This window comes from Talpa europaea, assembly GCF_964194135.1.
Source record: "Talpa europaea genome assembly, chromosome: 1".
NCBI lineage: Eukaryota > Metazoa > Chordata > Mammalia > Eulipotyphla > Talpidae > Talpa > Talpa europaea.
Window position 1 is genome coordinate 5,888,205 of NC_140073.1, and position 15,696 is coordinate 5,903,900.

A 15,696-nucleotide genomic window follows, 5' to 3' on the forward strand; every position below is an offset into this window, starting at 1 on the left:
TCTGATGGATTACTGGAGAAACCACGTGACTTCTGAGTAGCACCCCTCGCGCCCGAAAATGGAGGGTCTTGTTTTTCATGCGCGGTTAGGGCGCCAACACCGTCAGGGGTGTAAATTTAGGGAAGGTTGTTTTCGGTGTTTTCAGATGTGGCTAAGCTCCGAAGAGCATGAACGTGGCAAGAATGATCCCTGTGAAGATCAGCCTGACGTTGATGCCCCAGGTGGGTGTACGGTGGTTTATGCCATTGGGGAGAGTGGGGTAAAGGTTTAGATGGGACCTGCTCCTGCAAACTTCTTTGACCACTCCATGATGAACGTGAAATGACAAGCATATGACTGAACTTAAAAGTGATGTCATCTTACTCCTGAGAAGTGGGCCGGAAGCACTAAGAGGGTTTGGGGCGCTTTTCTTGGGCACTTGTGATGCCTCCCTTTTCTTACTCCAGCAACTCAGTCACCAGTCTGGAGGAGCTCACCCACATCCTGACGTGATCAAGGTAATTTTTTAAATGAGAGGTTGGGGTGTCATCTCCAGAAGAGCCAGGTGGCTGGTGGGGCCGTGTTGCCAGTTTGCTCTTTCTGGAATGAATGAATGTCCTGGGGTAGGAGAGAGCAGCCAGTTGGTACTTGAGGGTAAAGCTCTCTTCCCCCACAAGTCACTGTCAGATGATTTGAATTGATACACTGATCCTCTGTGAGGTACCATTAATAGCATGTTAGAGTTCTGATGGCAGTTTGTTGCTAGAGAAATTTCATTCCAATCTAATATTTCTAAGTAACTATTTGCTTTTGCTCCCCTTTCACAGATGGTTGTGATGATGATGTATTCATCTCTTGCAAGTAAGTTGCTTCTCCCAACATTGGAATAACTTTATTTACCACAGCCCTTACTGACTTGTTCCTGGCTGATGATTCCTCTTAATTGTAGTGATATTCTTTGATTTCTTGTTTCTCATAGGTGCCTGTTGAACTGCTCTCCAGGGTCTTAACTCCCAGAAAGAGTCTAGCATGGTGAGTATTTTAACCTTAATAGTTGTACCCTGCCCCAGAGTCCAAAACCATTGAGGAGAACACACATTCTTGTCTTTCCCTGACTCCGATGCCATTGATGGTGAGCCCCCTGGAGCTTGACTGTGAGAGGATGAGAATTTGTTCCATAAGGACCTGAGGAAACAGCAAATCAATGCTCAGAGATAGTATTTGCTTGACTTTCTTAATCTCTCCATTAACCATAACGAGGCTATTCCGCCTGATTTTAGATACTCTGCTAATTAGATGACTTTTTTTCTTTCAGGACCACCTGAAAGACCCAAAGGACTGTAATTAGAAGGTTAGTTGATTTATGTCTCAGGCTTACACCAAGTACGCAGTTTCTGTGATGAATCAAACTAGCTCACTATGATTTACATAATGAAAATACATGAACACCTGAGAAACTGGAGAAGTCAGTTTGAGAGATTTGTGTAAGGAACTTTTTTTGCACTAACAGTTTTGTGTTTCTTAGGTACAATTGCCAGGAACCTGCTTGTTTGCCCAAAGGTGAGTCATTTGCATATCTTTAGGGCACACAGCATATTTGGATAGAAAAATGCCTGTTTCGGCACATATATATGATGACTTACATGGAATCTCGTTCGGCTGATCATTTGCTGTTGAGACTCAAAAATCTGATTTCCCAGGAAGGGTGGCTTAGGTGGGAACAGCATGCTGCAGGTGAACATCCCTAACTGTCTTGTTTCTTATAGGTCCAGCACCTTGTCAGAGACCAGGAATGATTTCAGGTAAAAACACTGCTGTCTTCTCACTGCTGCATAAAATTTGCTAGATTGTATGTAATACTTTGGAAAACCAGGCAAAGACATTGCTGGCTAAAACCAAACTCTTTGATAAGTTCCTACTCACCAGTGATGAGTTCAATACCGCCCCAGTCTGATCACTGTGACTGAAAGGTATTTCTGAGCTGTGAGCTTTTCTTGAGAATGAAATGTAGTAACCGTGGGAATCGGTTTTACGGCCAATGTGAAGTTCTGGACTGGCTGGTGACTTCTGTAAAGCATGTGTTGATACCTGTACAGACTGCAAATACTTTCAACAGGGATTTCTAGGGATAACTGACAAGGCTTCCAATTGTTTTGCAGAAAAACTAAAAGCCACGTGTCTGCTCAACTCCATACTGAAGTGTTGAGGTGAGCAAACTTGCATGCAAAGTGGGCATAGTTAAGATTTCCCAATGAAGAAACACTCACATGTCTTACCTCCTGTCCTAGCCCCAGAGCCTGTAAAGGTGAACCCACTGGGGCTGGCTGGGGGAAGAGAGGAAAATTTGTTCCAGAAGGAACTGTCTGAGGGAACATAAGTATGTTTCTAAACATGGGAGAGGGAAAATAACTTGTTGAAGTAGCAGTTGTGTGTTTTTCCAGGTTTAAAGAAAAACAAGAGAAAGTGAGCTGCGGAGTGCCTGGAGACAGACTGTTAGCTGACGTAAAGCTGTGGCCCCTTGTTCTATGTGGAGTACCTGTGGTTTTCATCCAGTGAGAATCCAATATTTGAAGGACATGAAGAATTCTTGTGCACTTTAGCTGTTAAAATCAGCCTGCAAGGCTTCCCCGGTGGCGCAGCGGTTGAGCGCTGGGTTGTGAAGCTGCCTGCAGCCTCTGCAGTGCCGGTTCTATCCCCGGCTGCTCCCCGGCCACCGGAGGAGGATCCCACATGGCGCGCAGATCTCTCCTGCCGCCCGCTGCTCCCCTCAGCAGTGTACTTCGGTCCTTCTGCCTGCTCTGCTCCCCGCTCTGGCTCTGGTGAATTCTCTCACCCTCCCGCGCTTCCGACTGTACCCAGTGCTTGTATGTTTGTATAAATAAATATGGAATTTCAAAATAGTTTTTAAAAAAAAATAAAATCAGCCTGTAATCTTTTTAGCCTTTGTTGCCAAATAAATGATTTTTTTTTTCCTTGAGAGTTTTAAGGTCTCTTTTTTTCCTTCTCTATATTACCCTGCCAAAAAGATTGCTGCATGAGCTGGGTTGCAAAGCTGCCCGCAGCCTCTGCAGCACCAGTTCAATCCCTGGCCGCCAGAGGGGGTCCCACATGGTGCGCGGACCTCTCCTGCCGCCTGCTGTTCCCCTCAGCAACGTACTTCATCAGTCTACCTGTTCTGTTCCCTGCTCTGGCTCTGGCGAATTTTCACCTTCTCGTGCTTCTGACTGTACCCAGTGCTTGTAAAAATAAATAAATCTTGGGGGGTGGAGGAAGATTGCTGCATGAAAGGTTGGCAGGGCTGGGACAGGCTTTTGTGGTTTTGCGGGAAGTATAACCTCTGCAAGGGGTGGATACCTGCACCAAGAAGTCCAAACAGTGTGTCAGAAGGGCCAGGCCAAGTCTTCCTCTGTTGACAGTCATTAGGCTACATTTTAGAGGAAGAGTCCAGGTAATGTGGCATAAGATTTAGGGTCATAGGTCGCAAAGCCACTTCACCTAACAAGTTTGGAGCCTGCTACTTACTAGCTGACCTTGGGAAAATACTGACTTGTACCTCGTTTCCCTGTGAAAGAGGAAAGGAAAGCGCCTACTTAACAAAACAGCTAAAAGGGGACCTGCTGCCACTGGCCAGTCTGGCTGGAGCCAGGAAAGCCAGAATGCTGCGTGAGATTTCCACATGGAATGCAGAAAAAGCCAGGAACTAATACAAGTGAGCAAGGAAGGGTGTTAGTGGCCAAGAGAGCTGGTGTCTTCTAGAAGCTGCCCAACTTCAGCCCAGAGTGATCAGGAGGGAGTGAGGACCCAAGTGGTCGGCCAAGTCCTAGGGCCTCCAAGGGCCTTCTGTAGCACCTGTTCTTGCACTTGATGTGACCTCTCTTCAGGTGTCTACACATCTTAAGTCAGGTTCTTGTCTATGGCTGTGGTAGTTAACTTGGGGCTTAGCAAATGGGCTTTTAGGGTGGGGGGGGCTCCAAAAATTCTGGAAATTATGGAAAATTGTGTAAAGCAAATGAAAATTGGGAAGTCCTCAGGTTCTCAGAAGGATTGAGGGATGCAATTTTTTAATTTGAGGAGGCATTTCTTCAACTGGCTCCATGTATAGTTGGTTACTAAATTTATAACATCCTCTTAAAAACACTGAAAGAGGGACTCCCCTGGTGGTGCAGTGGTTGAGTGTTGGGCTGCGAAGCTACCTGCAGCATCTGCAGCGCCGGTTAGATCCCCAGGCTCCTGGCGAGGGTCCCACATGGCTCACAGACCTCTCCTGCCGGCCGCTGCTCCCCTCAACAGTGTTTCGTCAGTCTGCCTGCTCTGCCTGTTCTGTTCCCTGCTCTGGCTCTGGTGAATTCTCACCCTCCCACGCGCTTCTGACTGTACCCAGTGCTTGTATAAAATAAATAAATAAAAAATAAAAACACGGGAAGAAGTCTACTGTGGAATACCATTCAGCTATAAAAAGTGAAATCCTGGGGCTTCCCTGCTGGCACAAGGGGTTAAGCATCAGCACTATGAAGCAATCCGCAAGCCACTGCAGCACAAGTTCCATCCCAGGCCAGGGAGCTGACCCACAGGGCGCAGCAGACCTCTCCTGTCTCCCCGCTCCTTCCTTCAGCTGTGTTTCAGTGGGTCTGCCTGTTCTCTCTCTCGCTCTCTGGTGCTGTGTCTGTCTGTCTCTCTTTCTCTTGCGCGCGCGCGCGCACACACACACACACACACACACACACACACACACACCACACCTCTGGCCTACACCCCAGTTCTTGGATGCATAAATAAATTAAAAAATCTTAAAAAAAAAAAAAAAAGAAGAAATCCTATCAGTGAGCGGAACGCTGGACTCTCGCCTGAAGGATTTCAGTTGCCAGGCACCGACACCCACGCGGCTTCGATTGCCATCTCAGATATGGGGCTCCAGTTCAGGAGCTTTGAAACAGAACGTTCCACACTTACATTAATGGAGTTTCCAGGGAAACGAGACTCAGTTCCCTTCCGGGGTCTTAATCCCGTCCACAGGCGGGCTTTGCTTTGAGCCTGTAAAAGCACTTAAACTTGATCGACACTGGCCGCTGGGTCCTGGCTCCAGGAACCCGAACCCCTCAAACATCCTTCTCATTGTTCTCCCTCTGGATGGCGACGGGCAGGGCAAACGGCAATGGCGAGAAATAAGTGAGGGGAGGCGGGGTTACAATTCGGGGGGATGGCGCAGAAAGGATCCGGGAGCCCCAGAATGCCAGAAAAACGCGGTCAGAAGGACCTGACGACAGGATCAGCCCAGTTACCCCATTAGGAGGTAACTCGTCCCCCACCTGACAAAGGCAGAAAAGGAGCCAAAGCTACGCGCCCCCTGTCGTCATCAAGCCAGCAAATGGCTGGGGACCCCAACTCAGTTCTTTGTGCTTCTCCAAATAAATGACACTGAGAGGGGCGTTATCCTCGCCCCTCTTCAACCAGCTAACGGTGACCACCGCTTGGCCGCCAGCAGGAGCGCCTAAAAGCCTGCAAGAAGAGGAAAACCACGATCTGGAATAAACGTGAGCGAGCAGCCTTTGCAATCACTGCGCGTAGGTGCACCCAACGCAATCCCGTAAAAGGAGAGGGGGCGGGGTTATGCAAAACACAGCGCAGGGAGCTGACGGGCAGAAATAAAAGCCTATTTAACATCTTCTTCCAAGAAATATAGTTATTACGATAATGAAATGGTAATAAGAACTTAAATTTAAGAAAAAATGCTCAGAAAGTAGTCCAGTCATAAGGCCAATAAAGTCACCATAACTGTAAAGGATATGGCCACGGCAAGCCCGGCTGGGTGTCGGTGACAACGATATCGCTTCTCGGCCTTTTGGCTAAGATCAAGTGTAGTATCTGTTCTTATCAGTTTAATATCTGATACGTCCTCTATCCGAGGACAATATATTAAATGGATTTTTGGAATTAGGAGATGGAATAGGAGCTTGCTCCGTCCACTCCACGCATCGACCTGGTATTGCAGTACTTCCAGGAACGGTGCACCCCTCCGGGGGAAAATTTCTTGTCAAAAAAACAGACTGGGAAATATTTGCCAATTTAAAGCACTATGAATGTTGTGTATGAAATTGCTCCAAAAGAAACTCGTGCACGTTAAAACTCACTCGCAAACAACTTCACTGACCGGGGTTGTGAAGTGTAAGGATATCAAGGAACCGGGGCGCTGAAAGTAGCGGGAAATCTGCTAGTGTTTCTTTTTGCTTCTCTTTCACCGGTCAGGTGTGGGTTGTTGGGTGACTCCTCGTTGCAGCCTTCTTGGTTGACGCAACAATTATAACTTAAGCAAGGCGGACTGTTGTGTTAGGAAAGCTTATGGGAAGGTCTGCCGCTGAGCTGCACATCTAGGCTGCCCTCGTCCAGACTCGCGGGTGAAGAATGAGTTGTTTTGTTTGCTGATGCTCTGTACACAGCAAGCGTTCTTTTAATTCTTCAGTTTTATAGCTAAACCACTCGTTTACTGACCGGGTACAGGGTACAACTGCACAAGTGCACATGCTTCGCCCACGCCCCCCACAAAGTTCAGTGTCGCCGTCCTTTCACCACAACCCCCGCCTTTCTCCCAGTAACCATGTTTTTAAGTCTGAGTTATTTTTGTGGTGTTTTCTTGGTTCTTTATACTCCAAATACGAATTTCATTTTCTTAGCATCATTTAGAGTTTCATCCATATCGTGAAGGGCACAATTCCATCTTTTTCAATAGCAGGGTAGTGGCTTATTGACTATACATAGATTTTAAAGATTTTTTAAAGATTTGTTTATGTACACAAGAACTGGAGTACAGGCCAGAGGTGCGGGGGACTGGGGGCGCTGTGTGTGAGAGAGGATTCACCAGAGACAGAACGGGAGCAGAACAAGCAGACTGACTGAAATACACTGCTGAGGGCCACAGCGGGGAGACAGGAGAGGACTGCTGCGCGCCCTGGGAGCAGCTCCCTGTGGAGGGGGGCAGGGGGGGCGGGGGGGTAGGGATAGAACTCATGCTGCAGTGGCTGGTGTGTTTCATAGCGCTGAGTCTTTAACCCCTGCGCCACCAGGGAGGCCCCCTATTGATTACAAACTTCTTTATCCAATCGGCCTTGATGGGCCTTTAGGTTGGCTCCATGTCTTGGCTGCTGTGAACATCGAGGTACATAAATTTTGAATTAGTTCATAGTCTTCGGGTAAATACCTAGAAGTGGCATTGCTCAGTCCTATGGGATTTCCATTTTTAGCTTTTTAAAGGAATCTCCGCGAGGGCTTCCATAGGGGCTGCACCAATTTACATTCCCACCAACAGTTGCCGGAGTCCAGCTCCAGCCGAGGTAGGGTACACGAAGGAAAGGACGGCGTCGGCAAATGAGGAGACACAGACACTCCAACAGGGTGCAAGCATTTCCTACTGATAGCCTCAGCGAGCTTTATTTATACATCGGAAATTGTTATTTAATCATTACATCATGCAATCATGCGATTTTTTATTTGTAGATCATTAACAGTGCACAACCCTTCAATTTTCCTAGTCTGTGATTAATTTGGCCATATGATTTCCTTAAGTGACATACATTTTCTCAGAAATAGAAACATGTGCTAAACAAAGTGTGATTTATGTGATTAAGCCAGTTAACTAAAATAAGGTTAAGCAAGCATTGTGGGGCCTCCCCAGTGGCGCAGTGGTTGAGCGCTGGGTTGTGAAGCTGCCCGCGGCCTCTGCAGCGCCAGTTCAATCCCCGGCTGCTCCCCAGCCACCAGAGGAGGGTCCCACATGGCGCAGACCTCTCCTGCCGCCCGCTGCTCCCCTCAGCAGTGTACTTCGCTTCTGCCTGCTCTGCACCTCGCTCTGGCTCTGGTGAATTCTCTCACCCTCCCGCGCTTCTGACTGTACCCAGTGCATGTATAAACAAGCAAAACAAACAAACAAATAAATAAATAAATAAATAAACATGCCTCTATAAAAAATTAAAAAAAAAAAAAAAAAAGCAAGCATTGTGAAATCAAAGGCGGCTTCCTAATTTATGTGCTGGGCCAAAGGGTCCCCATGCCATGGGAACAGTACGTGGTGTAATTTTTCTAGAGCCATTTCGTCTCTGAGGTGCCTCAGAGTCTTCTCTAGTGGGGACTTTTACTGGGTTTGGTTCCAATAGTTCTATCAAGCATAATTTGTTAAAGAATCCAGAATTGCTCACGGTAAATGATTTACAAATGGGAGGACGTGGAGAAATACTGGAAACCGTTTCACTATCAATCGTGTTGGAAGGCACATTTCTCAAACTACTTGTGTGCATTACCAAAACTGGCATGAATGCCAACACTCATTATGTTATTCTGAAGCTTATAGAAAATTTCCATAATGGCAAGAACTGCCATAAACAAATGAAAGGAAGTAGCAGGAGCCAGCTGCGGAGCTTCCCGATTTTTCAGGAATTTCCCCCATGCCTGGACTTTGTCAAACAGCATGGGTAGCCTGGCTCGCACCAAACAGCGAAGAGGGTTTCTTTCCCCCAACACCCTCCTCAAGGCTTGTTGCCAGTCTTTTTCACTTAAACCATTCTCACGGTGTGAGATGACAGCTCATTGTAGTTTTGTGTGTTTGTTTTGCCCGCTGTGGTTTCGGTTTGCATTTCCAGAATTTTTATTATTCTCTGACAAAATTCCTCAGTAAGAAGGAAAGGGGTCGCTGTGACTTCTTGAAATTGCAGCTTACTCTTGGGGGAAATATTGCTAACTTTGCAGATTTTCACTCTCGGTTTGAGCTAAATTTTACCATTATCCAACTTGAATGTGAGGAAAGAAAAACAACACCCCAACCTCTGCTTTCCCAGACAGGCCTGTTTCGAGACCCCGGGCTTCCTCCTCCCCTTCTGCTCCGTTCCGTCTCCACGCTCGCGCCTGCGGCCATTGGGGAGCTCGTCTCGCCTAGAAAACACCCAGGAGGCTTGGCGAACCGGGGCGACTCGACCCCTCGGCGCGTCAGAACGTGCCCGCCCACTCCGAGGGTGAACCGGTCAGTGTGGGCCACCCGCCCCCGCCAGCACCAACCGCGCCTTCCGTTCCAGTTAAGCCAAAGGGGCGGAACCGCCGCTGCGGCCGCTCTTCCGGCCCCGAAACCCCGCCCAGAGCGGGTCGCTCGGCGCCCGCTGGTGACGTCACGCCGCGCCGCGCCGGAAGTGCGGGCCGCCGGCTCCGGGCGGCGTTATGGCGGCTGCCGGGGCGCGCTGGAACCACGTGTGGGTCGGCACCGAGACTGGCATCCTGAAAGGTGGGTGGCGGGACCGGGCGTCTGGAAGCGCGGGAGCCGGTGGCCCGCTCGCGACCCCGGCGCGACTGATGCCCGCGTTCCGCAGGGGTGAACCTTCAGCGCAAACAGGCGGCGAACTTCACGGCGGCGGGACAGCCCCGGCGCGAGGAGGCGGTGAGCGCCCTGTGCTGGGGCGCCGGCGGCGAGACTCAGGTGAGCGGCCGCCGCCGGGCGGAGCTGGGGGGCGAGCCGGCAGCCTCCCTCGTCGCTATCCCGCCCTCTTTTGCCCGCAGATCCTGGTGGGCTGCGCCGACAGAACAGTGAGACATTTCAGTACCGAGGACGGCAGATTCCAGGGTCAGAGGCACTGCCCGGGAGGGGAGGGCATATTTCGAGGCCTCGCCCAGGCGGACGGGTAAGACCCAGCCCCTTGAGAACACTCAGGTTGTAGGGAGAGCGTTGAGCGGCCCTCAGGACGGGCAATAATGGTCAACCCTCAGGTGACACGGGCCCAACAGGGCTGGGTGACAGAGCCCACCCCGGGCCCTGCTATATGCTTATAACAAGCGTTATAACAAGCGTTTATTGAGCACCACCGAGTTACCTGCTTTGCACAAATTGCAAGGGACCGCAGGTAAACCTGTACCTACACAGTACCTGCCATCAGTGGGTTTTCCTCCTGTCTCTGTAACCTTTTGGGTGATTTTGGATTATTTAATAGCTCGAGTATGTTGGGTTTGTTTTTTTTTTAAAGATTTATTTATACAAGCACTGGGTACAGTTAGAAGCGCGGGAGGGTGAGAGAATTCACCAGAGCCAGAGCAGGGAACAAAACAGGCAGACTGACGAAATACACTGCTGAGGGGAGCAGCGGGCTAGACAGGAGAGGTCTGCGCGCTATGTGGGACCCTCGCTGGCAGCCGGGGATCTAACCCTCGCTGCAGAGGCTGCAGGCAGCTTCACAGCCCAGCGTTCAACCGCTGCACCACCAGGGGAGGCCCCGAGTATGTTTTTAATGGACTGACAGCCACCAACACGGTGATGAAGCCAGCAAAGGAAAGGATAGGAAAGTGCTAATGGGACTTTATTAACCCAGCTTTGCCTCAGGGATGAAGAGAGAGGCTGTAAATAGATCTGTATGTCTGGTGATGTTAATTCTGACAGGTGAGGTCTAGAAGGCTACTGAGGAAAGCCCTTGAAGGATAGGAAGAATTGCCATAGGTGGAGAAAGGGGTAAGACATTCTAAAAAGAGGCTAACACATGGGCCAATGCCAAGAACTGGTGTCAGACTATAGGGTATTGTTCAAGGAAAATAAATGGCATTTGGACATCGCAGCCAATACAAGACGGGCAAGATAGGTTGTGATTAAATGTAAAGCTGAGAGATGTGCCCTTTTGTTTTGTTAGTGATAAGGAGTTACTCTCCAACAATGCTGTAGTCAGAGCTGTGAGCCTGTAGGAGTGGGGAGGATGGATTGGAGAGAACAGTGGAAGCCAGTTGCCATAGCCCAGGCAAGCGATAGAGTCTGAAATAAGGTGGGAGGGTGGACAGACGTGAGGAGGAGCACAGGCCGGGGCTGCACAGAGCCTAGGAGGGCCTTGCTAGGGCTTCTTGGGACAGACACTGAGGACTCTCATTTGACATGTAAGAGCCAGCACCTAGAATGGGGAGCTCCAGGAAAAAAACTGGTGTTTGACTTTGGCCAAAGCCCAATCCAGACCAGTCCCATTTCATTCCTTTCAGAGACACTGATCCTGACCCCTGCTGACCAACCTAAGATTCATAAAGACCAGTAGGTGCCCCCAGAAGGCACTGTGCTTTAGAGGGTCACAACTTGTTTTCCAGCTCGGGTTCTGCCGTTTATAGCTGAGGATGCAAGTCTTTTAACTTCTTAGAGCCTCGGTTTTCTGTTATAAAACTGGCAGCCTCTCACTGTGTTGAGGAAATTTTATGAATTGACAGGGAAGCTGGAGGCTGCTCAGCCGTATCCAGCCCAGGTTACCCTAGGAATGGGCTGGTGGGAAGGAAGCTCTTTTAATATGAATTCAGGGTGAATTGGACATTACACACTTTGGTTTTGTCTTTTTTACCTAAATCTGTCCTCCCTTTGCCTACAGCACCCTCATCACATGTGTGGATTCTGGGATTCTCCGAGTCTGGCCCGACACTGACAAACAAGCATCCTCTGACCCGGTGAGGCTCCCCTGCCCCGATCCTGATGCTTGGGGAAGGGGAGGCAGGCCAGGGTAGGAGCCAAATGGGGAGAAGGATTGAGGGCTCAAACTGACTCACCCCACTCTTATCTCCCATTCTTTAAGCTCCTGGAACTGAGTGTGGGTCCTGGGGTGTGTAGGATGCGCCAAGACCCAGCACGCCCCCATGTGGTTGCCACAGGTGGCAAGGAGAATGCATTGAAGGTGTGGGACCTACAGGGATCTGAGGAGCCTGTGTTCAGGGCCAAGAATGTAAGTGACAGGTGGGAAGGGGCTGGATTCAAGGATCAATGAGGCTCAGGCCACTGGCTATGGATCAGAGACCACGTGGTTTTTAAGAAATGATGAGGGAGGGCTGAAAGAAGGGCACAGCACACTGAGCCCTCCCCACTCCCCTCCAACCTTGTGCCCCATCTACCCATCCTGCTAGGTTCGGAATGACTGGCTAGACCTGCGTGTTCCCATCTGGGACCAGGACATACAGTTCCTCCCTGAATCACAGAAGCTTGTCACCTGCACAGGGTACCACCAGGTGAGACACCCATCCTACCCTTACCTCCTCCTGGTCTTTAGCAGTTCCTAGAGAAAGAGTCTCCCAGTCCCCTTCCCACTAGTCCTGTACCCCAGGCCCTTGGCGAAGGGAGCTCTTCCCCCATCTTCAGTGCCCTGGCTGAGCCCCACCAGCTACACACTGTAAGCTGGAGTCTCTTGAATTATGTCTTCCTTTTCTTTCCACCTCAGAGAGAGAAGGGAATGTCCCCCGACCCAGTGGAATCACAGGGTATAGGGTGGAAGAAACACTGGACCAGGTGTCAAAGGAACTGGGTTCTGGGCTTGACACGGCTTCTGATTCGCTTTGGGACCCAGGCCTCACACTCTCTTCTCTGGCCTTGGCTCCCAGCTTTTCAGGAAGGGCCCACCTGGAGATCTTTACAGCTGCTCGCATTTGAAGTCCTAAGACACGGTCGGCACTGGGTTGCTAGTCCCGCTATTTCCTTTACTCATGCATGTTAAGTCTGATCTTGGCCATTTCTCTCCCTCCTGAAATTGTTTGGAATTCGCCCCCTCTGGCAATTGGGCTGACTTGCTTTTTCATCTTGAGAAGGGAGGAGGCAACGGATAAGATGCTCACACGTGCAGACTGTTTTAATGCTACCTCCCCTAACCTGGGGGGCTCTTCCTTCAGCCCTCTCCATTCATGCTCCTCTGCAGTTCTCCACCCCCACCCCCACCACTCAGAAGAAGGGTACTTTCAAATAAGAAAGTGCCTCTAAGCATGGGCCCTAATCCAGAAAGCAGTAGATGGAGGAGGCGGTGAAGATAGAGAAGCCCCAGGGGCCTGTGGGGTGAGGACAGTCTTGCGATGCCTTAGTCTCCCTCCAGGTCCGTGTCTACGATCCAGCCTCCCCTCAGCGCCGGCCAGTTCTAGAGGCCACCTATGGAGAATATCCCCTGACGGCCATGACTCTCACTCCTGGGGGCAAGTGAGTGTTTAGGGGGCAGAGTAGGGCTTGGGAAGCACCCAGGAGGCTCCTCCTGCTGACCCCTCCTGCCTCTGGTCTCCTCAGTTCTGTGATCGTGGGGAACACTCATGGGCAGCTGGCAGAAATTGAACTTCGGCAAGGTAAGTGGAGCAGGGAGGCGAGGGGAGGGGAGGGGAGGGTTTCTTCTGAGGCTGTGCAGGGGAGCAATTGTGCCTCACTCAGGTGTCAGATCACCAGGGTTCAAATCTTGGTTCATCTCAAGCAATATAACCTTGCACAGATCATTTCAATTTTCTGTTCCTTAGTTCCTTCATCTGTAAATTGAAGATATAAAAGGTAATTCCTGTTGGGGTTATGTCAGGATTAAATACTGAGATGTAAAAATCATTTAAGCGGTAAACACTCAGTAAATGATTGTTGACCGTTCTCGCCATCCCTCCTCACTTCTCAGGGCGCCTGCTGGGCTGTCTGAAGGGGTTGGCAGGCAGTGTCCGAGGGTTGCAGTGCCACCCTTCCAAGCCCCTTCTGGCCTCCTGTGGCTTGGACAGGGTCTTGAGGGTACACAGGATCCAGACTCCACGAGGCTTAGAGCACAAGGTGAGATTCCCACTACCTCCTGCGCCTCTGTTCATTTTCTGTGTCAGCGTGTGCTCGAGTCCTGAAGACCCCTTATCTTTTGCAGGTTTATCTCAAGTCTCAACTGAACTGCCTCCTCCTGTCAGGCAGGGAGAACTGGGAGGTAAGTACAGCCAGTGATCACTTAGCGTCAACAATAGGTTCTTGGACACTGACTTTGATCAAAGAATGTATAACAGAAGCATGTTCTCCAGTAACTTTTTTTAGTTTGGATCAGAATTGCTTTTTCCTCATTGCTATAAGAAAAAGGCTGAAGGGAAATGATGTTATTTGAGGACCTGTAGCTGAGTCTGGGGATGTGGGAGCCAAGGGCATACATGTGAGGGTTTCCCTATGAAAAGAAAAAGGGGGCCTCCCTGGTGGTGCAAGGGGTTGAGTCTCAGCACTATGAAGCTATCCGCAGCCATTGCAGCATGAGTTCGATCCCTAGCCAGAGAGCTACCCATATGGTGCAGCAGACCTCCTGACTCACCCGCTGCTCCCCTCAGCAGTGGATTTCAGTAGATCTGGCTGTTCAGCTCCCCACTCTGTCTGGTGAATCCTCTCAGCCCCTGCACCTCTGGCCTGCACCCCAGCTCTTATATGCATAAATAAATAACATAAATCATAAAGAAAAAAAAGGTGGCCACTAGAACAGACCTGTCGTTTACCTGCCCAGTTACTCCATTCCTCACAGGGGTGTTACTATGTATAGTTGTGCCAGAGTTACTGCCAAGGGTAGCCTGGGAGCAGGCTGGGTATGGGCTGTGGAAACAATGAAATAGGGTGTAGTGCTCGAAGGGATTATTTCCCATCCAGAGCATCCTTCCCTGCCTGGCTGCTGTGCCCAACTCCCATGCTTCTCTCCCCCTTACCAGGATGAGCCCCAAGAGCCTCAAGAGCCCAGCAAGTTGCCCCCAGAAGACACAGAAACAGATGAGCTTTGGGCCTCCTTGGAGGCAGCTGCTAAAAGGAAGGCCCCTGGCTTGGAGCCGAATCAAGAGGCTCTTCAGACTAGAGGGAGAAAAAAGAAGCGCCCTGGGTCCACCAGCCCCTGAAGAGCCTGTATTCACTTTGTAAATAAACAGCTCACCACTCACTGGACCCGCAGCCTCCCAAGAGGAGAATGGGAGTCAGGGCGGCTGGCGTCACAAAAGCCTGCCGAGGGCGTCACAGAAGCCGGGTCGAGGGTGGGGCAGGCCCGCTCCAGGGGTCGAGGAGTGTGGGGTCGCGCGGGGCCATGGGCTGCTGCCAAGACAAGGATTCTCAGACCTCCGATGAGCAGGCCAAGGAGGGCGAGTCCGAAGACGAGGAAGGTGGGAGGAGACACACGAGGGGGCCCCCAGGCTGGGGGGGGGGGCGGCCCCGCAGGGCGGGGGCGGGGCACTCAGCGGTGTTCCCCTCAGCCACGGACGAGGGAGAGCAGCAGAAACCCAAGTCGAACGACAGCATCCTGATCACCGTGCTGTGGCGGCGGCTCTCCATGTTCAGCCGTCGGGGCTCCACGCGGTCCAGCAGGCCATCGAGCCAGAGTCAAAGGCGGCCGAGTGTGATCCTGGAGAACAAGCCGGAGGAGATCACGGAGGAGCCAGAGAAGGAGTGACCCCAGCCCTGACCTCAGCCCGCCCCAACCTCCAGAGAATAAAGTTTCTAATCTGTACCTGCCCCATCTGGAATCTCCGCTGCCGTCCCAGGAGGCGGGTGCCGCGGGCGGCGGGCTCTTTAAGGCTCCTGCCCCGAGGCCGGCCAGACCCGGGCTTCGGCTCTGGTTCCTATGGGCGGGGTCTCTGGGGCGGCCTAGCCAATAGGAGGGCGGCGCCGGTCTTGCGTTTGGGCGAGGGGCGTGCCCCTCGGGTGGCCGGGCTCGAAAAGGCGTGGCGCTGCCCCGTCACTGGGGGTGGGGCTACGCGTGGGTGACGTGGCTGCTTCTAATCTCTGGTCGGGTTTCGGCGGCTTGGGCGCCCGGGGAGGAGGCGGCGACCACCTGGGAGATTGTGGCGGCGGCGGCGGGCGGTAGAGAGGAGGTAGGATTCGTTCTGAAGGGGCGTGGTCACCGTGGGCGCTCCGGGCGGCGACTCCGTGGGAGAGGCGATGGACGGGGGGAAGGGAACCCGGGACGGGCGGGCTAGTCCTGCCGGCCCGGTTCGGGCTGAGCGAATACCTCG

The 15,696-nt window shown here is 51.3% G+C and overlaps 2 protein-coding genes across 3 annotated transcripts; both read left to right on the top strand.

Moving 5' to 3' along the window:
* Positions 1 to 9,174: 9,174 nt before the first annotated feature.
* Positions 9,175 to 14,589, top strand: WDR74 (WD repeat domain 74; the record flags this gene model as incomplete). 2 transcript variants are annotated; one of them, XM_084237279.1, is made up of 11 exons in its annotated part: positions 9,175 to 9,238; positions 9,324 to 9,430; positions 9,511 to 9,632; positions 11,337 to 11,412; positions 11,538 to 11,684; positions 11,863 to 11,964; positions 12,816 to 12,916; positions 13,001 to 13,056; positions 13,368 to 13,513; positions 13,599 to 13,655; positions 14,410 to 14,589. In XM_084237279.1, the coding sequence occupies 11 exons, from the start codon at positions 9,175 to 9,177 to the stop codon at positions 14,587 to 14,589; spliced, it is 1,158 nt and encodes a 385-aa protein (XP_084093405.1). The 2 variants fall into 2 exon arrangements, with proteins under 2 accessions (XP_084093405.1, XP_084093406.1); XM_084237280.1 differs by lacking the exon at positions 13,599 to 13,655.
* Positions 14,590 to 14,717: 128 nt separating this feature from the next.
* TEX54 (testis expressed 54) lies at positions 14,718 to 15,134 on the top strand (the record flags this gene model as incomplete). The annotated part of the gene is made up of 1 exon (XM_084253883.1): positions 14,718 to 15,134. The coding sequence occupies exon 1, from the start codon at positions 14,772 to 14,774 to the stop codon at positions 15,132 to 15,134; it is 363 nt and encodes a 120-aa protein (XP_084110009.1). The 5' UTR covers positions 14,718 to 14,771.
* Positions 15,135 to 15,696: the final 562 nt, after the last annotated feature.